Source organism: Pituophis catenifer, unplaced genomic scaffold (genome assembly GCF_029215685.1).
Source record: "Pituophis catenifer annectens isolate HBS135680 unplaced genomic scaffold, rPitCat1.0.hap2 SCAF_6, whole genome shotgun sequence".
Classification (NCBI taxonomy): Eukaryota; Metazoa; Chordata; class Lepidosauria; order Squamata; family Colubridae; genus Pituophis; species Pituophis catenifer.
The window spans coordinates 21,954,424-21,981,816 of record NW_027256886.1 but is presented as its reverse complement, the minus strand read 5'-3'; the positions used below and the strand labels follow the sequence as shown (position 1 = coordinate 21,981,816).

The 27,393-nt window shown below is 37.7% G+C and overlaps 1 protein-coding gene and 1 non-coding gene across 2 annotated transcripts in view; one reads left to right on the top strand and one right to left on the bottom strand.

The window, feature by feature from the left end:
• The window catches only part of VEPH1 (ventricular zone expressed PH domain containing 1), a 117,123-nt gene that overhangs the window by 38,260 nt on the left and 51,470 nt on the right, over window positions 1-27,393 (bottom strand). Inside the window, exons 6-7 of the mRNA XM_070945859.1 lie at window positions 24,607-24,827; window positions 10,864-11,258 (exon numbers count right to left, since the gene is read on the bottom strand). Coding sequence (XP_070801960.1) covers window positions 10,864-11,258; window positions 24,607-24,827 — 616 coding nt within the window. The remainder of the gene's footprint in view (window positions 1-10,863; window positions 11,259-24,606; window positions 24,828-27,393) is intronic.
• LOC139318894 (U6 spliceosomal RNA) lies at window positions 26,551-26,659 on the top strand. The gene has a single exon (XR_011600545.1). It is a non-coding gene; the product is annotated as a U6 spliceosomal RNA (small nuclear RNA).

Sequence of the window (27,393 nt, the reverse complement as noted above, 5' to 3'; positions counted from 1 at the left end):
TCGTAAAATGAGGCAAAACTCACTTAACAAATATCTTGTTGAGCAACATAAATTTTGGGCTCAACTGTGGTCGTAAGTTGAGGACTCCCTAGATTTCCTGTATGTTTAAAGAATTGGAGTTTTTTCAAGAATCAATGTAACCAATATTTGCAGTATTATATAGTAATAATGGAAAACCAATAATGTTCTATCAGATATATTCAGAAAAAGAACAAGCTAGAAATCTAGCTAACAGTTCAATTAAACATATTTTAAAAAACTGGGGAATCACAAAATATACAATACTATATGGTGCAATATAAACACTTGAAAAAGTAGAAATCACGTAGTAAAAATAAAAGTATTATTTTTGAAAGGCAATATTTTTACAGCAATGTAGTTATAGTTTCCAAGGACAGAATTGAACTTCAAGTTATAGTGCCCAGTTTTAGAATGTACACATTCTACAGAACTTTATTTCCAATTTAACATGCATGGATTTGCAAATATACGTAAATAAATATAAGAGTACTGAACTGTTGTAGAATTTATTTTTCAAAATAAACAACATTTCAGAAGAAACAAACTTTAGCCTTTGCCAATATAAATAAAAACAATTTCATTTTGCTGCAAAATAATTGAAAAAATTGCTTCTTGGCCTATGGGCCTATGGGCAAGTGTAGTAAAGCTGAAAAAAAAAATCTGTTACAGATTTTTAAAACAAGTTTGTGGTTCCTTTTCCTGATGTCATTCTATTTTCACCATAATTTCTTTTCCCTTCCTTGCTTTTCTTCCATATCCATTTTTTTCCAAGATGGCACTACTAGATAATAAATATATTCAGGGGGGTAGTGCAATGGCTCAGTGGTTAAGACACTGGGCTTGTTGGCTGTAAAGGTTTATGACCCGAGTACCATGTAAATGGGTGACCTCCCATTCCTTGTCCCAGCTCCTGCCAACCTAGCAGTTTGAAGGCATATGCAAATGCTAGTAGTAACAGTGCACTGTGATGTCATGCAGGCCACATGACTGCGGAAATGTCTTTGGACAGTGCTGGCCTTGAAATGGAGATGAGCATCGCCACCTAGAGTCGGCAATGACTAATGGAATAAAATCTGCATCATATTCAGAATCTCTCAACCTTCTCTGTGTTGTCATAGTTACAGTCAATCTCTTCTTTATAACTTTATAGAAATAATTTCATTAGAACTGTCTGACAATAACTGCTTGAGTCATTGTAAGCTCACGCTTGAGACATTAGTGAGAAACCTTTAACTACCTTCTCTGATGTCAGCCTCTCGTCCAATTGGCTTTAGTTTTTCCAAATATCAAGCTTTCTTCAGTTATTCTTGACAATGAATTGTGTGTCCATTATTTGGGTTATATCTGAGCACTCTTTTGTTAGAATGATGGCTATTCCATTTTTTTTAGTCTTTTTCTTGCAATAGAAGATTTTACTTCTGGTCACATGGATGCCTAAACATACAACCACAACAAATTATGACCATAATTCCAGGCTCAATTCCAGTTGTAAGTGAAGGACTACCTGTATCAACTCTCCTGCTTATATAAGTTTGTGTATTGGGCATTTGGGATAAGAAGTTGGGAGGGGGCTACCTTCACAACAATGCCTTATGCAGCATTCCTACTAAAGATAAAGGCAGGAGTGGTTAGTTTGGGCACAATTTGACCATTGTGACACAAATGCACCCGCAAGTCCATTTTAACCCATCTATGCTGATATCACTCTATGCAAGCCAGAGTTTCTAGAGATTCTAACCTTACAAGCCAACATAGCATTGCCCACTTCTCACCAGCTTGAAGGTACATGCAAGTATACTGGCACACACTCATTATGAAAATTCATTTTTAGGAGCAAATATATCATATTCCCACAATATTTCACAGTTATTGCCCAGTTGCAACAGCAATCTCAGAACTTGGGTTTTACAATATAGCAATGTTATGACCAATGATGTACCAAGGGAGGAAGTGGGGGTGACAGTATGCCTAGAGTACAATCAAAAAAAGAAGGGTGATGCAGAAGATGTGAGGAAACTAATGGTGGGTCTGGAGTCAGGTCACTGATGCTTGTGGGATGATCAGCTATTTGGTGATGATTGTGGGAACAGCAGCAAAGATGGGAAAATGTGTGTCTTCACATCACTTTTGACTCCTGGTGATTGCCCTTCTGCAGCATTTGGCAAAAAGTGCTAAAAATTGTAGTCACTACAATTCCCACAATTGTAGACTATGGGAAACTGCAAATGGCCATAAAGGCATGCCAGTTGCCAAGTGCTCAGAATGTATTCACTTGACCACATGAAAAGAGTATGTGTGTGTGTGTGTGTGTGTGTGTGTGTGTGTGTGTGTGTGTGTGTGTACCCTGGTGTAAATGCAATCTGGTTGCCAAGGGCCCAGAATGTTCAGTTGACCACATTCGAAGAGTGTGTGTTTGTGTGTGTGTGTGTATTTGTGTGTATGTATTCAGCTGTTGGAACGTCAAAAGCAGGTCATCAGTAGCTATGGGGAGGTCCTGTAACTTCGAATGGTCACTATGCCACCAGTCGTTAAGCAAGGACTCATTCAATTTAATGTTTTGACCCACACTGCTTCATCACAGTGGTCCTTACAATATTATTAATGAAATCTCAGCAAATGCTATGAAATCCTTTTTATTCACTTAAAAAAGTCAAGATGCAACAATGCAATGCTCTGTCTACTTTTTATGTGCACCACAGCCATGATCTTGATTTTTTAAAAACCACAATCAGAAAATACCCTAGTATGCAACTGTAGAAAGCATACAATTTCTAGATTGCAAAAATCTGAACACTCAATAGAAGGGAGCAAAGAGATTTTTTTAAAAAAACTAACCCTTTGCTGCTATTTAGTGATTGTTTGAATTTTTCCTTTATTTATGGTAATAATTTTTGAACAGTTTCTTTTAAAAACACACTAGAAACTGAAGTTTAATTCTCAGAACAGAAATGAAGAAATTATAACAGATCTCCTAAATGCCAAACTTGAGACCAAATGGATTAATGAAGTATCTCTGAATATCCTTATGCAATCGGCGTGAGTGTTTATTTGTGAATATATAGTAAATGAGTCACATCAAGTTTTTACACTCTGGAAACATTTTGTCTCAAGAGTCTTACTTAAGGCATTTTCAGGAAATGATGATGGTCAAATAAATTCTGCAACAATGATGCCATTAAAAAGCTATTATACTGGGAACTATAGTTGATTTTGGCAATGAAAAGGAATGAAGGTGCCTTCATAAACTGTTCATTGAATGGAAAGTGATTCTGTGGGTTTGCTTATGCTTTCCAGCTGACTTACTCTGCAAGATGTACCAGCATCATAAATCCCCTTTTGCATCTATAGCTAACGGACTGATGTCAGCAAAAAGCTGACTTGTCTTTGAAATTGTTTACTCCATGATAAATAATACTTTTTAAAACTGTATTTATAATTAAGTGGCTGCTTTTCCTTAGGAATAGCAACTGGGTTGTTTATTGGTTGGGGAGGTTGAAGGAAGCTGCATATCAGAGGTATATCAGAGATACAAATTGGTGTATAGGATTAAGGTTAACCAGCTTTTGCTGGTATATGTAAAGATTAAAATGCACATTATCTCAAATACTGTAATAGTAATAGTAATTAGACATATACCACTTCATAGTGCTTTACACCACTCTCTGAGCAGTTTACAGAGTCATCCTATTGCCCCCAACAATCTGGGTCCTCATTTTACCTCCTTTACTGTCCTCCTCATTTGGAAGGACAGAAGGCTGAGTCAACCTTGAGCCAGTCAAGATCAAACTCCTGACTATGGGCAGAGTCAGCCTGCAATGCTACATTCTAAGCACTTCGCCACCGTGGCTCAGTGATTATAATGGTAATAAACAGGTGTGTTGCAGCAAATGGGATTTTTTCAGAATAGCAATAACAGTGTGGTCCAACTTTGAATTAATTCATTTTCAAAATATTGGTTTTTCCAGATTGGTAAACTGAAATAACTGTGTCGGAAAAGCACAATTAAATCTCAAGTGTCTAGTCTGTTTTAGAAGATTTATTTAGTACTGGACCATTATATTTTCAGTGATCTTGAGAAATAGGTAGGAAAATGGAAAGAAGCACAATTAGACTTTTGTTCCCCTTTGGGGGAATTTATAAAAAGTGAATTAAATTTGGAAATGAAATAATTTATGTTTCATATCTATTGCTCTTTCATTTTGTTTTTTCTTTTGTTGTCAGATAAGTAGTGTTTCTAACACACTGTGGTGCTATCTTCATTTTCCAATATGGAAGGATAATAAAGAGACTCCAAGAGCCAGTTTGATCTAGTAGTTAAAGCACCAGGCTAGAAACTGGAAGACCTGAGTTCTAGTCCTTTCTTAGGCATAAAAACTGACTGGGTGACTTTGGGCCAGACCAACTCACAGGGTTGTTGTTATGAGGAAAATAGGAGGAGGGAGGAATATTAGGTACCATATTTTTCAGAGTACAAGACACACTTCCCCTTCCACTAAAAGAGGGTGAAAATTTCGGTGTGTCTTATACACCAAATGTAGCCAAAAACGCTAGGCATGGAGGAGGTGATGGTCTATGGCAGGGGTCAGCAACCTGCGGCTCCAGAGCTGCATGCAGCTCTTTGGCCCCTCTGCTGTGGCTCCCTGTCAGGTGATCCCACCAGAGAGAGACATAGAAAGATACAGAGAGAGGGGGGGAGGGAGAGGAGAGAAAGATATGTCAAAAGGATTCCTGGTGTTTTTTAACAACTGATTCTCTGCCCTAATGACTGGCTGGGTAGGCATGGCTGGGGGGGGGGGGGGGTCATGTGACTGGTGGAAGTGAGTGACATCGAGTTGGCCATGCCCACCCAGGTTTTGTAGCTACCGGTGTTTTATTTTCTGTGGGAAACAGGTCCAAATGGCTCTTTGAGTATTTAAGGTTGCAGACCCCTGTTCTATGGCAATCCCTGCAGCCTGGAACAACTGATTGGGGATATTCCAGGAGGTCGATTCACCCGCCAATCAGCTGCTCATGCTGAATCAGGCTGCAATAATGTGCTGAAGCTGACCTGGCTGTTCGCTATTTGCCGCAAGGACTGTCAGAGTTTGCAGCAGCAAGCAGAGGAGAGGAGTTTCAGTTTTAGTTTCAGAGATCAGCACAGCATGCAGCTTTAGAACAATTGACCTAAGCCATGCCCAGGCTCCTTGCTGTCTCCTTCCTTGTTGCTCACACAGCAAATATTGTTCCAGTTTTCAAGCAGTCTCACACACTGACAGGACACTAGCCAAATGTATACCAATGGATGCTGGTAGGCAGAGGCAGATTTTTTCCCCTCTTATTTTCCTCCCTCAAAACTAAGGTGTGTCTTATACTCTGGAGCATCTTATACTCTGAAAAATACGGTATGTTTGCCATCTTTAGTTATTTATAAAATATAATAAAAGGAGGAATATAAATAAATAAGATGAATAAATAAGCAAGCAAGCAAGCATTACAAGTATATAATCTTATAAGAAACATTGTTGTGAGAAAATGTGGCTGTTTCCAAGGGAAACTATCCAACTTTCTAATTGTGCTCCTGGAAAAACTAATTTTTACAAAGGCATAACATTGCCACAGTGGGACATAAAGTTACATGGAACATTTATGTGAAATACTGTTTCTGGATGATCACTGTCATTTTACAGATGCATAGGAATATAGAAAACATCATTGTTATTAACTTGGATCAGCTTAACTCTGCTGATTTAAGAGTATTTAAACTTTTGTTGAATTTAAAACTGAGATTGAGTCACCTTAAAGCTTTTCTTGAAAGTTTATTTGGACATTCTGATCCATGTGGAAGAATGTACTGAGGTCCTGAAAGTAGTTTTTATAAAACTGAAGTAGATTAAGCCAGTATTAATTATTTATGACTTTTAGAATAACAAGCTCAGATGTCCTGTTCTTTCAATGCAGTGACGAAAATTGTGATCACAGCTTTCTTTTAATATAACAATGTAACAAATACAACAGAAAATACTGTGGTATATATATCTGGTAACCCAAACACTATTTAGCAAGGGTTGTTTATGACTACTTGTGGCTGGAAACGCAATTAAGGAGCTGGAACATTAATTCACATGGCTTCGGCTTAGTCAGTTGTGACATTTGGAGATGAAAGATGCAGGATTTTCAACAGGATTGTCATTTTTACATGTCAAGCATGTACATCTTCTTAGCCCATATTTCCAATTTTTGGAATTTACCAATGCATCAAAAAGGGATACTTTTGTATTGGGGCATGTCAAAAACCTATATAATTATGAAAAGAAAATATCTGAGATCCTTGGTGTTCTCTGAACGTGGTGGTTTTCTTGCAGAATATTCTCTTCTATTGGTAAGATAATATATAACTCATTCGCAGTAGTGAATTGCAGAAAATGTGTATTTTTACAACATTTGAGGTAGTCTTTTAATTGAGGGCCAAGGAAGGTTTTTTTTAATTAATCCAATTAAATTGTCTGCATTTGTTCATGATGTAGTTTATTTTTTTGCAGTTTATTTTGTCGTTTATCTTATATTGCATTACTGCTAGCATTATTCCATTGCTGCTATCAGTATTATGTATACACTTTGTTGTTAATTAACAAAGCTGTTAAAAATATGGCTGCAAAGGCACAAACTGACACTCTTCAAAAAAGTTAGTGCTAAAATTGTCAACCAATTATGATTTGCGATTCCAATATATCAGGTATGATGTTGGAGAATATGTTGGAGAATACTTATATGGTAGCAATTTTAGCCCTGGACTAAACCAGTTTACTATGTAATGCACAGGTTTATCTTGTACTATGTTGCTTTCCTGGATTAGAAGGGACATTTGCTGATGATGAGTTGAATCATAAGAACGCAGCCAGTGCCCTGCTGTAGTCAACTCCTCTGTCTTCTTGGCCTCATCTAGCCTGTTGTGACCTAGGCTTCCTGAGTCATTAAAACAATGAGTAGTCCCGAAAACCTATTTTATTGCAACAGCTGTGAATTACGTTCATTCACAGCTGAGTCCCAATTAGTTGCAAAAAATCTTTTGGGAGAAGTCCTTCAGGATAATCACCAACCCTTGACACTCTGCCAAAGACCTACTTGGCAAAGCCACAAGGATTCCAGAATCAAACTGAGATGCCGACTGGGAACAGAATTAACAACGTTGCTTTCCTGCAAAGTGCACATGCCTTTGCTCCTCTTTTAAGCCTTATGGGAGGGGCCAATCATCTCCAGGCCTTACTCCCAAGTCGTCCCTTTTGTTTTAACTGTTTGTGCCTTCTGGCAGTTCTGCGCATGCGCGCACTAGGAACAGGCTCCTCCTGTTCCTCTGCCTTTCTGCTGTCTGACTCTGGAGGCTTCGGAGTCCATGCATCACTCCCAGATGGCCCTGGCCCCATATCTGCCTCTGATGCAGAGCCCTCGTCCAGGCCTTCCCCAGACTGCAGGACTGGCCCATGTTCCTCCCCAGCCTCTTCACTGTCCAACTCCGCTGCCAGCTCCTCAGGCTGCTGGCGGACCACAGCATAGCCAAGCAGTCTTTTCTTATAGTGGTTCACTACTGAATGGCCATGCTAATACTGGGAAAAAGAAAGGTATTTGAGATTGAGATTTAATGGAGGGATATATATATCCCTCCATTAAAATATACAGTTATCCCACTCAGAGCCTGACCTACAAAATAACTCTGAGAAACGGGGTTCATCTTCTGATTCTTTACATCTCAGCAGGTTTCACACTTAGCTGCCAGTAATAATGAAAACATCATTTTGGGGTCCAGACATTCTTTTTCTTCCATTATATTTTCACATTAGGCTACTGCAAGGAAAATATGTATGAAACCACTAATTAATAATCACTTTTTTTCTGCTGATATCCTGCCAACAAAGGATCCTTTGTAAAGCCAAAATGCGTACAGTTTTATGTATTTTAAATATTTATATAAAGTTGTTCAGAAGCTGGAGACAGGTTGGAAAAGTAGTTGCAGAGAGTCTTTCCTTCTCCTAGACAAAACCAACTCAGGATATCAAGTTGGCAGATGGGACTGGATGCGTTTTACACTGTTGCAGTGTCCCAAGGTGCTTTTTCAGGAGGCAACTGGACTTTCTTGTTTTTTCTTTTGAAGACATTTTGCTTCTCATCCAAGAAGTGAAACATCTTCAAAAGAAAAAATAAGTCCAGTTGCCTCCTGGAAAAAAAACCTTTGGGACAACTATGACCTGGATGACTGAGAATCTCTACAGACCACTGTTGCAGTGTTTCTAGGAATGGCTGTAGAGTTGATGAGGGGGGCTTCTCCAGATTTGCAGTGCTCTTACCTGGGGCTTTGTGGTCTCTCAGGCTTGCCTAGCTCTTTTGGACTTGTGGAGCCTTGTGGGTTTGCTGACCAGTTCATGGAATGGCAATGATAGGAAGTAGTCAGAGTGATTGTGTGACTGTGTCAAGCTGCAGCTTCTTTAAAGGGACAAACAACAGTTGTGTGGCAAGTGAGTGGTGAGTGGACAACAGGCAAACAGACCATCATTGGTAATTAGAGCCTTTCAGATAAGTGACCAGGAGCTGAACAGCCAGAGGCCCTATTAGTGGCCAGAGCAACCGAGAGGCATTTGGTGGCTTCCTTGAAGACCTAAAAAACAGCCTAGTGGTTAGTGAGAAGCAAACAGTTGTGAATGGATAGGCCCACACTGGAGCTGAAACCTCCCAGGCAACCAGCAGGAGACAGAGGGGAGGAGGTGCGCAGTATTCAGGTGGCAAAGGGTGGGCAGTCAAGTAGTCCCAAATTGGTGATTGGAACTGCCCAGAGAAGCAACTAGTCACGCCGCCCAGGCAGATTCTTCCATGCAAGCTGCCTGCTTAAGTAGTTGGAATGAACCTGGGCAAACAGCCAGACAAGTGACAAGTAGCCAGAAAAAACAGCTGGAGCAGGTAAGTGGCCAGAGCCTTGATGAGTGGTGAGCATAAGTGACCCAAGTTAAATTTGATCTTGTTGAACCTGAGAAAGTGTGCAAGTGCAGCAATGAATTACTGCAATGCGCTCTATGTGAGGCTATTCTTGAAGAGTATATGGAAGCTGCAGCTGGTGCAGAATGCAGCTGGGGAAGCAATTTTGGTGTCCCAAGGACTGTGTACTCTATGTCACACCTCTACTTTGTGAGCTGTTTGATTCCAGGTCCAATTCAACATGTAGGTTATAACCTTTAGAGCCCTTCATGGCATGGGACCAGGTTGCCTGAGGAACCATCTTGTCCCAATTTTATCAATCTACCCCACCCAGGCAGGCAGAGAAGATATGTTATGGCCCCTGTAAGTTAAAAGCCTTTGACTTTCAGGGTCCAGAATGAGAGCTTTCTCTGCCACATGGAATATCTTACCCCCAGAGGTGAGGTTGATTCCTACCCTCCTGGCCTGGATGGGTGTGAAGATGCGACTGCCAACTCAGAGAGTTGGGATTGAAGAATAGCATGTAATCCTGGGGGTAGTTGGTGTGCTGAGAGTGCTCCTTCCATCTTTAATCAACATTTTTATCTCTGTTTTAGTTTCTTATTGTTTTAAACTCAGATTTTAATTATGTCTTTTTTATATTTTATGTTTTCTTCAGTAAACCTCCCAGAATCACTTAGGTAATGAGATGAGCAGTGTCTAAATTAGATAAATAAACATACATAAAATAAACCTTCTTTAGGTAAAGGTAAAGGTTCCCCTCGCACATATGTGCTAGCTGTTCCTGACTCTAGGGGGCAGTGCTCATCTCCGTTTCAAAGCCGAAGAACCAGCGCTGTCCAAACATCTCCATGGTCATGTGGCTGCAACTAAACACCAAAGGCACATGGAACGCTGTTACCTTCCCATCAAAGGTGGTCCCTATTTTTCTACTTACATTTTTTACGTGCTTTCGAACTGCTAGGTTGGCAGAAGCTGGACCAAGTAACGGAGCTTACCCCGATACACAGCACTAGGGATTCGAACCGCTGAGCTGCTGACCTTTTGATCGACAAGGTCAGCGTCTTAGTCATTGAGCCACCACATCCCATAAATCTTCTTTAACCTGTTGCATACCAGGTATATTAGACCACACCAGTTGTAGTTGTTCAGATGTGGCCTAGATCTTGGGTCTCCCCATTTCTATTCTATCCTCTGCTATATAAGCCCTGGCTGATTTGGGGCAGTCACTCTCTCCCAGCTCAAATGATCTCCCAGGATTTTAATATTGGGGAAAATGAAAGGAGAGAGTGCTTTGTAGTACATGATGGAAAAGCACGAAAATAAATAAAAATAAATAAGTAAGTAAAATACTCTCCAGTTGGTATACTCTGTCACCACAATGGCTAGAAACCATGGAAGTTGTAGAACAGTGCATTTGGAGAGCACCAGTCTTAAAAGTTTAATTTAAAGCCCACTCATGTTTCTTTTGTGTTTCATGCAGAGTCTCATCAAACCAGTCTTGCAAATTTTTGAATAAAGTAGAAAGCTGGCATAGAACTTTGCTGGGCAAAGAGACAAAAGTCGGGTGATGCCTTTTTTAAAAAAAAAAATCCCAGCCCTACTTTAATGCACAGATGCCCCCAGGATATTCAGAATACTCCATTCAGAACAATCTAAGAAATTGATGGTAGACCTCAGGTAAATGTAATATGTCAATCGGCCCATAAGGCTAAGGACACTGAAGTGTGGAAACTACTTATTATCCTGGGATCAATATGTAAAAACATGTTTCAACAAGTTTAAAATGTTGATGCTTAGAGGGGGCTGGTTAGTGGCTTGGATAAATCTCTTAAGATACTTTTTTAAAAAAATACACCAGGTTTGTTTTTCTTTTTCTTTTCAAAATTTGAGATCACTTACCTTCTATAAGACACTCGTCTGGGAATGGAATTTTCTTCCCCATCTCCATGACATATGCTTTCACTTTAGAGAGATTTTCTTTTAAGTGAAAGTAAAGCTTATCTTGATACTCCATGGGGTTCTTTATGATCTTTGGGTTCTCTTCATGGCAGCTTTCTTTAACAGGTTCTGGCAGATTCTCTGGTTCTGAACATTTGATACTTGGGCGTGAATGTGAGGATTGCTCCAGCTGGGACTCTTCAGAGATTGCACTGGAAGGCAATTTGTCGGTTTCTTGGCTCAAATACAGATCAGTGAAAGAGATGCTGGCTGTAACATTTTCATTCTCCCCTTCTCCTTTTCTGTCTGCATGGATGTCCTTTGTATGACCAGCATGCACTACTAAACTTTGGAACCTGCAGTGTAAACAAAGGAACGTACTAAAGGTTTGGGAATGGAGGCAAAATAGCCTAGGGATCAGGGGTGGGGGTTCGCAGGGGTTCGGGAGAACTTCTAGCTAAGATTCTGTGCAGTTCAGAGAACCCTCAAATCCCACTCCTGGCTGGCCACACCCCACCCACCCCTCCCAGGAGTCCCCATATGGCCTGTTTTGGATGCAGATAAGTGCAGGGTGTGCACGAAGGCCGGAAATGGAGCCTGGGGAGGCCGTTTTCGCCCTCCTGGAGGTTCAAGGAAAGCCTCTAGAGCCCGGGGAGGGCAAAAACACCCCCTCCCCCACCGTGGTGCAGGAGGTTGACTATGCCACGCCCACCCAGTAACTGGGCAGAGAACCCCTTGCTAAAATTTTTGAAGCCCACCCCTGCTATGGACCCATTTCAGCCAAAATGGTTATTTCAGGAGAAAGAGCAGTCGCTATTCGAAAGACTTGCTTGTCCTATGCCGAGATATGGGGTATGTATTTTTATATGTATTTTTAACACAAAGTAGAATGATTAAAATCTGACACCCTTCCCTCTTCTCTCTCTCTACAGCTTTAAGTGCAGAATCTGCTTGATATATAAAGGATTATATTTCCACTTACGCTTTATATGCAGAAGGGGCAAATGCCTGCAGTTGCCCTGTTGGTTATGTTATTGCCATTGCATTTGTGAAGCTGTTCTGCCTTTTATAAAAAGAAAGGACCTTTTTTTTTTACTCGTCTGAGGGTTTGCAATATAATAGGAAAAGTGAAAGCAGAGGTGAAAACAGCTGGAGGGATATGAAAAAGAAGAGGGAGGGGTCTCAAGTAAAAGCTAGAGATGTTAGAGTAATCAGTGGTAGTTTAGTTCAAACTACAGATTACATGGGAACTGAACTGGGATGTGCTTCACTTATTTTGTTTCTCCAAATGTATAACAAAGTAGGCAGAAACATGTTCTTATATACAATAACTTTGTACTGTAAAATATTTTATATCTTTTATCAAATATCCATTCCTGTCAAAACATTGTACACTACTCACTAGCCAGCCACTATCAGAATTTGCAAACTGTAAAATTTTTCAGTTTTTCCATCTTAATAATCATCTATCCAAAATACATACATTCATTCATTTGCTCTAGTATTATACTCCTTGTTGCAGCTCACAATCAATATAACATTTGCCTTCACTCTATTTCTCATCTAAATACTTGATATGATTGTCAAGTAAGTACATATATATATATATATTTATGTTTCCAACCAATACTGTATCTCTACTACTACTACATGAATTCCCTACACATTTCATCATAAATTTATATTAAACAGCCAAGTGGGAATTGCAATTACTCAGTCCATTTTCTCTATCAAGGATATAGTAGCTGCAGTAGTCCTTGATTTATCATTTAACAAACTTTGGTCATTTAACAAACTTTCAAAATTACAATTCCCATTCTTGGGAATGGCGCTTTACAGTCTGTAAACCACTTTTGGACACCATAAAATATTGTGCATGCTCTTCAATGGTTACATGACCAGATTTCAGATGCTTGGCATTCAGCATGCATTTATGTCTGATTGCAACGTTACATGTTCACTTGATTGTGATTTGCGAAGGTTTTTGCCAATATGTGTGTGTGTGTGTGTGTGTGTGTATTAAGTGTTTTACTGAGACACCTGGTCTACTCCAACATGTGGGAGAGAGCATTCTGCTCTCTTTTGCCTTTCAGCTCCAACCCAGGAGCCCTCAAGCAGTTGCATCCACAACAAACCATTTTTATACCAAATATATTTTACTGATAAAGAAATAAAGGGAGACTGGTATAGATCTATTTCAAGCTTCTTAGCTCTCATCAGCCAGCCTTACCCTTAGTTGGATTCGAACCTGGGCTGCCTGCATGTTAGGCAGTTGTATTAACCACTGAGCCACAAGTTCTCCTCCCTTCATCAGCCTGAGCCAGGGGAAAGATTAAGTGTTTTACCGAGACACCTGGTCTACTCCAACATGTGGGAGAGAGCATTCTGCTCTGGCTGATGAGAGCTAAGAGGCTTGAAATAGATCTATACCAGTTTCCCTTTATTTCTTTATCAGTAAAATATATTTGGTATAAAAATGGTTTGTTGTGGATGCAACTGCTTGAGGGCTCCTGGGTTGGAGCTGAAAGGCAAAAGAGAGCAGAATGCTCTCTAAGGGTAAGGCTGGCTGATGAGAGCTAAGAAGCTTGAAATAGATCTATACCAGTCTCCCTTTATTTCTTTATCAGTAATATATATATATATATATATATATATATATATATATATATATATATATATATATATATATATATATATATATGTTTTTCTTCTAGCCAGGTTAGAAAAGAAGAAAAACACACATAGCCCCTACGAAGAAGTAAGAAAATTGATATATATATATATATATATATATATATATATATATATATATATATATATATATATATATATATATATATATATTGAAGTTTCTGCCACAATATACCCACTTGGGAGAATGAATTTGCTTAATGATCATGTGATTAACTTAACAACCATATGATTTGGACTTATGACTGTGTCATTTGTTTAACAACTGCCGTAAAAATGGTGGGGGAAATTGGGTCTGCTCCAGTGGTGGGTTCTAACCGGCTTTACTACTGGTTCTCTTTGTAAACACTTCGCGCGCAATCGCCAATCTCTCCACGCAAGTGTGTTACAAATCTGCCCAGCTGAGGTGCGGCAATCCACTCTGCCACACCTATCAGCTGGGCTAAAAAAGAAGAAATAAAAGGTAGGAATAATGCAGGGTTGGGCGGGAGGGCCCAGCTCCGGAACAAAGAGAACCGATTCAGTGACGTCATATCGTCACCGCTACCGGCTTGGCTGAACTGGGCCAAACTGGGAGGAACCCACCATTGGTCTGCTCACATGGGTGACTCAACTTAGAAATGCAGTGACGTATGACCAAAAATCCAGTCCCAGGTGTAGTCATACATTGAGGGCTTATGGTACCTGATCTTTGAAACATTAATTTTCAGATTCAGGCTGCTGTTACATTACACAATCTATAGGACATTTGCCTCAAATCATTCATGTTCTCAGATCATAACACAATATTATCCGCATACCAAAATACATAAACATTCATGTCCCAGAAAACACACCATGGATATTCCTTATATATTGATTTATAACATAGACCATTCTAGGATCAGGGGCTCCTATTATGATCATTCATGCCTTATGACTTTTAGATTGGACTACTGCAATGCATTCTACATAGGGCTCTCCTTGAAGATCACTCAGAAGCTTCAGCTGGTGCAGAATGAGGTGGCATGGGCAGTTAATTGCACTGGTTATTGTGCTTATGTGATATTATTGAACCATGAGCTGCATTGTCTTCTGGTGTGCTTCCAGGTGCAATTATTGCACAATTCAAGGCCAACTCAAAGCCAAGAACTACCTTTAAAAGCCTTCAAGGCCTAGGGCCAATTTATTTATGGGACTGTTTCCGTCAAATTGTTTGTAACTGTCTAGCAGGAGGGGTGTGCTGAAGGTTTCATAGGGAGAGTTGACTGACAGGCTCCAGGAGAAGAGCCTTACAATTAGCTGATTCTTAATCAAGAATATTTTTCTTCCTTTCCTTCTGTTTTTCTATGTTATGCATTCATATACTTATCTTAATAAAATTTCCTGGACTCATAAAGACAGTATTGTGGCTGGTCAGTTCTTATCATCACTGGATATAGTCATGCCATAAATTTGCACTTATTGGATTTTCTTTGACATGTGTGATTACATACCCAATTTTTAGTCTTTGCCAGTATACATGTGCTATGTTTTTTTTTTAAAGGAGAAGAATAAAGGATAATTTTCTCCTGGGGTTCTTGTTCCTTTAAAACCTCTTTGAACACATCCACATTGGAAAAACAATTCTTGTTATAATGTTTAAAAGAAGTCATTTTTGTTTCTGAACATTCTCAAATCAACATTTTCTGATTTTTGGGGTTTCTTCAAATCCACATAGGGTTTTGTTTCCTCTCTATTTCTCTCTCTCTCTCTCTCTCTCGCTCTCTCCCACTCTCACTCTCTCTCAATACTTTGGAACGTAAAATAGGTTAAATAAATAACTCAAACCGATCTTATCCAGATCTGAGTTACTGACAAGAAGTCTGGATACAATTAAATGCCTGATGCCCACTGGTACAATGTAACTTGGCTGTTCATTGAAATGTTACTTTATACACACACATGTAGACACACAAACACACAAAACCTGATCGGCATGTTACAGTGCTAATAGTTTTCATTAAACCAGGTATTTATTATACTTGTTAAACCTCAAGTCTTCTTTAGAAACCAAGCAACTATATCTACATACTTGGCGATGTTTATTTTCTCTCCAAAGTTGTAATTTTAACTTGAAGTTTTTTACCCTTTTCATCCCCAATCATAATAGATTTTAATAGATTTCCCCTGTGAAGGAGATTCTGTTTCAAGCAATATCTTCTATTAAAGAGGGGAAAAAATCAAGGAGATTAAGAATCATGTTTTTGTAGGAAATAGATTTAAAAAAAAAAAAAATCTCTAAATCTCACAGACATCCAACATGTCTAAATGCACTTCATTCCAAATGCATCTTTGGCCAAGTTCTTTCAAAGAATGATTAATTATTTGAAAAGTGAAAAAAATTGATACTTTTTGCATTATGCAATTGTTGACTATAATAATGTCCATTATAACTAACAGTTATTTCCCAAACTTTATTATTTACGTTGCAAGTGAATATCTTTTGCATACTATATGATTTTCAGCAAAAAGAGTATACATTAATTAATATAAAAAGATAAATAATATGTATTAGTAGCTTGGAACGACAGCTTGTTTAGCTCCAGATCTTATCTAGGTATTTCATGGGTGCATCTCTTTAGTCTAAAACAATCAGAAATGCTGCTCTGAACAGTTAATACTAAATTGATGAGTACAATGGTTCCAATGGGGTATGGCTTCTACACGCTCCATAAATATTAATTTGTTCCTGCCTCTGGAATGTGTAAAATGTGCCTGGAATCTCTGAAAATGGCCTATGTTAATACTCCATCTTGTTGCAGCAAATTCCAGAAATTAATTGTGCACCTTGTTTGAAATCTCAAAACTCTTCAGTGGCAACCTATTTTGAAAAGCCCAGCATTCCTCAACTCATCACACTAGAAAGGAAAGGAAGTTGAGATATAGACATTAAATCATCCCTGTTGTCATATGTAGAAAAACAAAATTAAATGGCTGACTGACAAAAATGATTTTGAACCTTGGTGGGTATTTTTGAAAAGAGACACAGAAATGTGGGAATGTATGGAGATATGTATGGAAATGTATAGACATATGATGGCACTTGTAGCCAGGAAGACCTTTGTGCAATTGTGGATAACATGTAGTGTTCACTCAAGCCCTAGTCTTCTCCTATATCGACTATTGCAATGTGCTCTACATGTGGCTGCCCTTGAAACATATCCAGAAACTTCAACTGATTCAAAATACAGTGGTCGACATGGTTTTGTGCAGGCCTAGATGTGCACATAGGGATGTGGTGGCTCAATTGCTAAGACGCTGAGCTTGTCGATCGAAAGGTCGGCAGCCCAGTGGTTCGAATCCCTAGTGCCGCGTAAAAGGGTAAGCTCCCGTTACTTGTCCCAGCTTCTGCCAACCTAGCAGTTCAAAAGCACATTAAAAATGCAAGTAGAAAAATAGGGACCACCTTTGGTGGGAAGGTAACAGTGTTCCGTGCGCCTTTGGCGTTTAGTCATGCTGGTCACATGACCACGGAGACATCTTCAGACAGCGCTGGCTCTTCGGCTTTGAAATGGAGATGGCACCACCCCCTAGAGTCAGGAATGATTAGCACATATGTGCGAGGGGAACCTTTACCTTTATCTAGATGTGCACATGTCTCATGTTTCCTATGGGAACTGCACTGGCTGCTGATTTGCACCTGGATCCAATTCAAGATGTGGATTGTCATCTTCAAAGATCTAACATGGCTTGGAACCAGGTTATTTGAAGGACTTTCTTTTCTCAGTCACATCTACCTGACCTACTAGACTGGGGAGGCAGGGAATGCTATGGGTCCTTACTCCTAAGGATCTTAACCTGGATCAAGAAGAGCTTTCTCTGTGGTGGCTCCCTCCCAACTGAACATCATCCCCTAATAGATAGGATTGCCCTCCCCCCTTTTATGGGGCTGTGAAGACCTGGCCAGTGGATCTGGGGATCTCAGAGTGGGATGGAGTCCATCAAGAGGCTTGCTTATTTATTTATTTATTTATTTATTTATTTATTTATTTATTTATTTAATTAATTAATTAATTAATTAATTAATTAATTAAATTTTTATACCGCCCTTCTCCCGAAGGACTCAGGGCGGTGTACAGCCAAAAATAAAACCCACAACTATATGAAAGTTAAAAGATTGTTGATCTTTTATGGGGATGGGTTTTTAAATTGTTTTTATATTTTGTTTTATATTTTATATTGGGCTTTTATCTTTGTAAGGGTGAGTTGAACAGCCATATAATTTTTATAAATTTTTAAAAATAAATATAAAAGCGTCAGACCCTGAAGAAAAAAAACAGCAGATGGTTGGGTTGAAATTATCTGCACATACATTGAACAAACATTTCACACTTTGTGTACACTGATATGCATTTGTTTTTACTTAATTTGCATTTCTGCCTTTAAAGTCTTTTTGAAAGAAACCTTGGCACAAATGTTGTCCATTACCAGATCCTAGTTCTAGATTTAGTTATTGTAATAAACAAAAGCCTGAATGAAACCTAATATAAGTGTGCTGAATGAAGTTCCTACAGTAAATCATCTCAGATCAGAGGAGGAAATGTTTGTCACACCTGGCTGGTTTAAAAAGAACATTTTGTTTTACATTTGACTATACATTACACTGTTCTCTATGGCTTAACAGTCAATAAAATATGGAGCTTGGCTTGCACTCTGCTATTTGGCTAACGTTATACATGTGGGATTCACGGTATCTATGATTCTTTATTTTCTTGCCAATAAAAAAAAAATCTTATCCCTGGAGATATTCTTCAGGGGGTACAATAGTATCTATGACTGGTCTATATCCATGATGACCTTCTCAGCAACATGGTTTTCTTGGCAAGCTGTTTCCTGAAAGCATGACTGCTCCAACAAAGTCTGAACTGCTTTACTTAACTTTTCATACTTGCACAGCTGGGAGATGTGTCTCATCTACTGACTGCTCTTATAAATGAAAAACTAATAAAATTAATTACTGGTTAAAAAAAATTAAGACTGAATAGACTCCATTCCAAAGATTTCTGGCAAAGAGTATAATGAATGCAGTCTGCTCTGCCAAAACTCGGGCATTGTGGAATCTGGAATAGATTTTATAATCATCCCTGGGTATGCTCAGAGGACTTCACAAACATAAATTCCGAAAGGTGGACCTGTATTTAATACTTCTATTCTGCATATGCAAGAGAGACAGTCACACAGGATCTGCATGAATTCATCCATTCTAAGGCTTAATATAATTGAGGTTTATTATATTGCATTCTGTGGGTATCTGTTCTTTAATGTTCTACCTCTCTAGCCATTTATATTAAAGCAAAACATGTTTTTTTTTTAAAAAAAAATCCATGTGCAGTGATTTTAATACTTCTGGACAAGCTATGGCTATTGAGCCAACACGCATAGTGAATTCAAATAGGAACCTTGCTAAAAACAAAGAGGCCCAATGCTTTAGTCCTGCAAAATATCTTGCATGGGATTATTTCCAAAAAACACAACATCATTGTGCATTTCCAACAGTTCAAATATTTCTTAATTGCTATGCTTATTAGGGACAAAGGAAGTAAAAATAAAAGGTGTAAGGACTGTAAGAGCCAAATTAGATATGCCAGATCAAGCCTTCCCTTTTAAAAAAAATCATTTAACTATTAAGTAACACAAACATGGAATGATAGCAATCAACACTGCATGCCTTGTTATTTTCAAGCATCAAGATATAGACGTTTCAGTAGATCAGCATTTTCTGTTTGTTGTTAAGTTGACCATGCTTGATTTCTAAGATGAAATCATTATATATCCGTGTTCATTTTCTTTAAAAAGTAAGCTCTGCAAGCTGAATAACCTGCCTCATTGAGATAAATAGAGGCCAGGGTATTTTAGTACTGAATGGTTTTAATTATAACATGGTTTTAATTACATCAGATATATAAAATTCCTGATGTCAAGGAATTCAGATCTACATTACTGTACAAAATTTCACTTCCTGTGGTACAAAAATATTCAAAAATATTCCTAAAGGAATGAAATTATTCTTGAAATGCATAGATTCAAAGCATATTTGTTAACTCAAAACTTGGAATCTGATCAAAATCAGTCTACTTCAAGTGTAACAGGAAGCCCACATGGAAGGTACTTCTTTGGGTCTAACAAGTTCTCCATGTCTACGTCTAGTATGGTGAACGCTATCATTTCCAAACTTAGAATAATTGTCACAGAGGATGGTTGAGATGTTGTGGATTAATTCTGATACATAATAGTGCAATAATATGTCACCATATTACCAGTTCCTACACCTAATGATGCAATAACCAATACAGCCAGATGGTAGTTTCCATTTTCCATTTCTTCAGAAACCTCACTGCAATAGCTGGAGGAGATCCTGTGGTAAAGGGACTCTTTTCCATAACGTTGCTTGAGAAATCCTGAACCACATGCAGCAAACTATGGTTACTGTACTACAATTCCTTTCCATTGGTCAGATTACTTGGGCTTCTGAGACTCAAAGTTCATAAACATCTGGAAAACTATTCTGTTGAAGGATCCTTGTTCAGCCCTCTTCATCCATTTCTTAAACTACTTATTTCTATTAAAAGTGTGGGCATTTTCTCCGTCTGTTTTAATTTGACCTGTTCTCTTTTTGACTTTTTTTTTTTGCAAACTGTTGTGTTCTGCCTTTATACTCCACACAAAATCTTTTATTTTCATTTTTTCAACAACAGTTATATGCAAGTTTTCCTAATATGTAGCCTCTTTCACTTCATTGTACCACAAATACCATTTTCTCAGACTTTTCATTAAGACAGTTTCTCATATTTCTGTAGCACTCTGCAACATAATTCTTTCCCTTCTGTTTCAAGCAGCTTCCCTATCCTCTTTCCCCACTTTCATTTTTCATCCAATCTATTTGGAGATCAATCTGCTTTCTAATATTTCTCATAGTTGCGTTTTCTATTCCTGCAGTTGTTATACCTTCATTCTTCTGTTTTCAGTTATTTCCTCTTTTTCCAAATCCATTTAACCCCAACATCCATTCTTGACATCCTGACTGATTATTAGCACTCTATACCTGCCTCCAAATTGGTGAATGATGATTTACAAGACAGCCTCTTGTAGATTGTAGACCCTATTTTGCACAGATTAATGCATGGCTTTATTGGCTTTGCTTGCAGTTGTGGACTACAAACTAAAATCTGCTAAATGCTAGCCTTATCATTAGTAGAAAGTGCTGCATGTTGAGCATGTATGACTAAGACTGGACATAAAATCTATATCAGTGTTTTTCAAACGTGGCAACTTTAAGATGTATGGATTTCAACTGGGGAATTCTGGATGTTGACATCTACACATCTTAAAGTTGCCAAGCTTGAAAAGCACCGGTATATGTCTTCCCTATATTATTAAAAAAACATGTTGCCCAGAGTTCAAGTCAATTGCTTTTTCCTAATAAATTCAAGGGAATCAAAATTCTAATTTTGACAAGATCACTTTTTACTACTATCTTCTTGTACGAACATCCCACCAGATGTAAGGAAAGTGGTTAAAACAGGTATAAAAGTGCTCTTGAAATTATATGCACTGAGTTTGAAATGTACAGTACAGTTTTTAAAAGTTCAATAAGCTGTAATAATTTAAAGGGTCTAATTTCTGAATATGATTTAACGTTGCTTTGGGGAGTAAATTCACCAAAGTATTTATGAGGTTAAGCTGCATAGAGCTAACAGAACAGCTCTATGCTTAGTAACAGCTTAGTATCCTGAATTAATGATAATAACCCTCAGTGTAAAGTGAAATGAGATATTTTCTGGGATTTTAAGATATTAAATATTAAAGAGGGAGCCTAGGGCTTGTTGCTAAATTGATATCAATTTGAATAGACTTCTTCTGAGACTTACAATCCAAATACTCTCCCTTACCTAAGTTTAACAGATTTAGTAAAATAAATCTGAAAAACATCTGCTATTTTGATAGATAATGATCTTAATAGTATTGATAGTAAGCCAGTGCTGTTCCATTGATACTCTTAAACACATGTTGGAACTTCAAACAATGCTTAAAAACAGAAATACTATGAAAATAGTGGTAAATGATTTCAATATGCTTTGATCATATACATGGCCAACAGTGACTAATAGTTCATTCCAATGAATCAATAATTATTAAACAAGTCTACATAACACAAAAACATTATTTTTCTATGTATCATGATTGAGAAGAAAATTCCTATTAAGTAAACAGGTCCTTAATTTAATTTTAAAACCTAATTTTAATTATGATAATAAAATTAATTTCCTTATGCTGTAGCATCACGTGGCTTTCTTTCCTTATCTTGCTTCCTTTTAGTGGCAATGATTCATATCAGGGACATTGAATGTTTATGTCAAGATAAAAAATTATTGATGGTCAAGTATATTTATGGGTGAAACCTTGCTTTTGAACATTCATTCCTACAGCAATACCTTGGTACTCAACTGCTTTGAAACTCATCAAATTTGGTACTCAATGCATTTTGAAAATTTTGTCCCTTACTCATCATTGGTTTGGTACTCAACACACAAAGTAGAACTTGTCAGTATCAACTGCGTTATGACTCCTTATGGGAAAAATTTGTTTGGTACTCATTGTTTTTGGTACTCATCCTGCCTCCTGGAACCAATTAACGATGAGTACCAAAGTATTATACCTCTAGTATAATATAATATAATACCTCTAGTATTATATTAGGAAATACTTAAATAAACTGGGAAGGTAAAAACTGCCCTTCCAGCAATTTTTGCAATCACTACTGTTGAAGTTCTGACCTCAAGATATTTCATTATTTGCTTTATTAGCATAAAAATACTACTGAAATTTGCCATGAAGTAAGTAAACTTTAGAAATAAGCTCCACTTGAAATTTAAGTGACTTGTTTTATAATAGGTGTACATGTACATATATAATCCTTATTTTTGCAACAAGATCGTTTATGTCCACTTCTGTTTATCTTTAAAGGTAAAGATAAAGGTTCCCCTTGCACATATGTGCTAGTCATTCTCGACTCTAGGGGGCGGTGCTCATCTCCGTTTCAAAGTTGAAGAGCCAGCGCTGTCCGGAGATGTCTCCGTGGTCATGTGGTCGGCATGACTAAACACCAAAGGCGCACGGAACACTGTTACCTTCCCACCAAAGGTGGTCCCTATTTTTCTATTTGCATTTTTTATGTACTTTCGAACTGCCAAGTTGGCAGAAGCTGGGACAAGTAACAGGAGCTCACCCTGTTACACGGCACTATGGATTTGAACCGCTGAACTGCCGACCTTTCGATCGACATAATTTCTGTAAATACTCTATATTTCACAATTAAAGCAAGTCAATATAGAACAGAACTTTTATTTTGATTATTAATGAAGATGCAGCTATGAAATTCTGCAGCAAATTATGCACTTGTTCTGCTAAAGATGGAGAAGTTCCTTATTTTATTTCAAGATTCCAAATGAAAACTATTTGCATTACAGAATTTTCACCTACAATAAAAAATCTGGGAAAAACTATTTTAAACTTTATGCTCAAACTTGAGTTAGTATTGTCTGATATGCAAAAATATTCTAGTTAGACAAATGGTATTTCAATTCTGACTGTTCAATACTGCATAGAAGTATGATCCAAGCACCTCTTTGAGAACCATTAAAATAGCTTTTTAGGTTCATGGAACTGTTTGAAAAGCCATTCCTGTTTGCTGCATAGTCATGCATAAACAAAAATTATATTGTGATCAACAGAAAAAGGTTGAGGGCAAACACACATGCAGAGACAGTCACACGCAGTTTCTGAAGCGAACAAATGCAACTGAGGATTACTTCAAAGAAAATGAAGCATCCTTTCAAATGCTTTGCATAGTCCTAATGCAATTCTTAACTCTCCAGTACAAAAATATAATTGATAAAGAACTGTATTTTCATCTACATAAGGAAGTGAGTGAATGTCCACTTAATAAGGCATACGCGGGTGTTTGTATGTAGGTCTTTGGTTATTCGGGTCTTCTCCCACGTAAAATTGGAAGTGTCTTGGCGACGTTTCGACGAAGTCTCATTCGTCATCTTCAGGCTGGTGTTCTCGGCTTCGTGCTTCCAGGAGCAATGGTCTGGAATGGTCTTCGTGCTTCCAGGTTTGCTCCTGGAAGCACGAAGCCGAGAACACCAGCCTGAAGATGACGAATGAGACTTCGTCGAAACGTCGCCAAGACATTTCCAATTTTACGTGGGAGAAGACCCGAATAACCAAAGACCTACATACAAACACATATAGAAGCAGGTTTTGGTTAATCTTGATCGCTAAAATGTCAGAGTATATCATTATATATATACACATACATACATACATACATACATACATACATACATACACATGCCTGTATTCTTGTACTACCTCCTTTTATTAGAATTACACATGAAGAATCATATGAGAAAAATGCTGCTTTTTGTATATGTGGGTGGTGATGGAAATAGGTGGTTTTATAACATGACTATAGTGATAAACAGAAATTCAGGCATACGTTGGCCTAATTTTCAAAACTCTCTGTAAGAAATAACTTTAGGTCCCCACCATGAGATAGCATGTCCCTTTCTTGCAATTGGCTACTTGGGAGAACTTGTTGGAAGATTCTTGCAGGATTGTTCAGCTATCCAATATCTTTCACTGAAGAATGGTATTCTCAACAACCTAGGATGCCTGTCTTCTACCAACCTTTGAGACTGGTGCACATGAAGCCATAAAGGAGGAAGGGGACACCTGCTTATCCAGTCAGATCAGCTGAATTAACTCTGGCAAACAAAGTGATGACAGATGTGGCAGCTGGATCACTCTCACATTTATACAACGAACACAAATTCTCACCAGCCTATGGTTGACAACCAAATATTTTAGGCTGGTTTCTCTGATAGTTGGACCAATATATTAAATATAAATATGGCATCTTTTAGCTTATCACAAATATTAAAATGCTACATCCTTAGGATAAAACAATCAGAGGTTTGAATTTACCTGCATTCCGAACTCGTGTTGTTTTTCAGCTGTTGGATGAGATGTTTAGCTACAGCAGTGAAACTGTTACTCATACGATAAATATCTCTGCTTTGGATACCCAAGATGTTGGAGAAGAGGTCAGTGATGTATTTGATCTCCAACAAAACGATATGGTGGAAAGAATGTTCCATGTTTCCCAGCTGATTAAGCAAATACACCAGGCAGATCCGAGCTTGTTCCTACTTAGAAAAAAAAAGGAGTTTAAAATAGGTAATACTGTTAAAAAGTTGAGTTAGCATTGTTTGAGGAAAGGAATTGGGGGTGGAGAGAATCCAGAGCTATTTTGCTAATTGTTTTCAGTTCACTTTAAAAAAGGTACATCAATATGGACTTCTGCAAAATAAACATATCGTACAGAGAGGAAAACTTTTATCTAAATAACAGAAACATAATATATTTAGAACTTGTTTAAAATTTAAAAAATATACATAGTTTTCACTAGCTTCCCCTAATCTTTTCTTTATTGTACAGGAACTAAACAGAATGAGAAAAAGATGAACTATAAAAGGTGGATGTCAGGTTTCAGGGACAAATACAAATAATTGGAGAAAAGCAGATAACTTGGTCTGTGCCAACTAGCACCTTGAATGGTACTCCTAATAGGAATCAGTACAGCTCAAAAAGTTGCATGGATGTAGTAAGGTCCACCCACAAGTACAGGTGCCATGGCATTCTTTGGGTATCCAAAACAGAGATATTTATCATATGAGTAACAGTTTCACTGCTGTAGCTAAACATCTCATCCAGGAAAACAACACAAGTTTGGAATGCAGTTAAATTGCATTCTAGACTAACTGCAGCTTTTGAGTGGTTTTCAAGGATAGTCCCAAATAGATCACCTTGATGTTTCATCATCTGCCAATAGATAGGTTTATAAGAAGTACAGCTTTGTTTCGGGACAAAATATGAGTGTAACAGTTACACAGTTTGTACATTTTAATGTACATATCACAATAGCTGGTAGTTTGACAGTTTGACTTAGGCTAGATATTATGGGTGTAGAAGCAAAAACTAAATGCTACTTCAAACATTCAGCAGCGAATGAACATGATACAATGAAGATCGAGTCCTATAGAATCTGGATGTCAAATACAGTTTACAAATACAGATTTCTGCAAATATGAAAAAGTGTCCCACATACACACCCACAGCTGGAAGCTTGTCAATCCAACCTAAAAGTAAGGAGAGCTTTTTGAACAGTGAGGACAATTAGTCAATGAAATAGCTTGTCTCCTGAAATGGTGGGTCCTCCATCACTGGAGGTTTTAAAAAAATAGAACAACTGAGACAGAACAACCGAGATGATATAAGGTCTCCTACCTTTAGCAGAGGTTGGACCAGAATACCTCCAAGGTATTCTGCTCCTTCTCTGTGGGGGCACCTGCCATCTGGAATGAGCTCCCCCCGGAGATACAGAGGATCCTGGATCTGCGCACTTTCCGCTGCGCCCTCAAAACACTCCTATTCCAGCAGGCTGGTCTGGCCTAACCTCCCTTTTTAATTGCTTTTGAATTGTTTTTATAATTGGGGTGTTTTAAATTTGGCCAAAGTATTTAATGTATTTTAAACTGTTTTTAACGTTTGTATTATGTATATTTTACTTTTTTGGCTGTTCACCGCCCTGAGTCCTTCGGGAGTAGGGCGTTATATAAACTTAATTATGAATAAATAAATAAAGGGTCTCTTCCTTTCCTATGAGCCAATGTTCTATCCCACCCTTAATACTAATTAAGTGGGAAATATATCTCCAGCATGGCAAACTATTCCTATTCTATTTTTTAAATGAGCTATATAGAATGATTGGAATGGGGCACCAATTAAAAACCTCTGCATTTAAATAATAGTTAACAAATATGAATCAAAAGTAATGATTTTATGTTCTCTCAATTGTAAGTGGCAGATGTGCTCGCTTCGGCAGTACATATACTAAAATTGGAGCGATACAGACAAGATTAGCATGGCCCCTGCGCAAGGATGACACGCAAATTCTTAGATTTAATTCCATATTTTTAGATATGGAATTACTTTTATCTTTGGTTGGAAAGGAGATATAAATGATTAATTTTATAATTTATAATATAAATATAAATTTTATATTTATAATTTTATTTTTATCATTAATTTTATAATTATGTATAAAAACTCGATGACTAGAATATTGTTTTAGCAATGAATTGTTATAATGGTTTGGATGACGATCAAGATAGAAGAAACTTATGGAAGAAGAAGAAGAATTTTGGAAGATAACACCAAGATGTCACAGGGAAGGGATGACTGATGTATTAAATGTTTGTTTGTCTTAAAAAAATAAAAATAAAATAAAATAAAAACCTAAGTGGCAGATGAGAGATCTGTAAGAAAATAAAAGTGTAATGAGCATTAAAAAAAAAAGCTATTTCCCAACAGTATTTGTAATTGACCCAAGTGGGAAGAAAAGTTTCCATCAGTGATTTTCTACTTTGATTCAGCCAACAGGAATCCATAAACATTCTGCTGCTCATTTCCAGTGTTAAAGAATAATAATTGCAGTTTTATAGGATATGCAATTAATAAGCAAACTCAAACCTCCAAATTCCTCTCAACAACTTGAGAGTCTTCCTCTTTAGCAAAACTAAGATTGAAAAATTCCTGGTAAAAATGATGTTTGGATTTTATTCAGTATTGTTATTGTAGGCTGATTTTTTGGGGATAGAAGAATATGTTTATATTCTTTATAGGAAGCAGATTTTCCATTTTCACGGTATA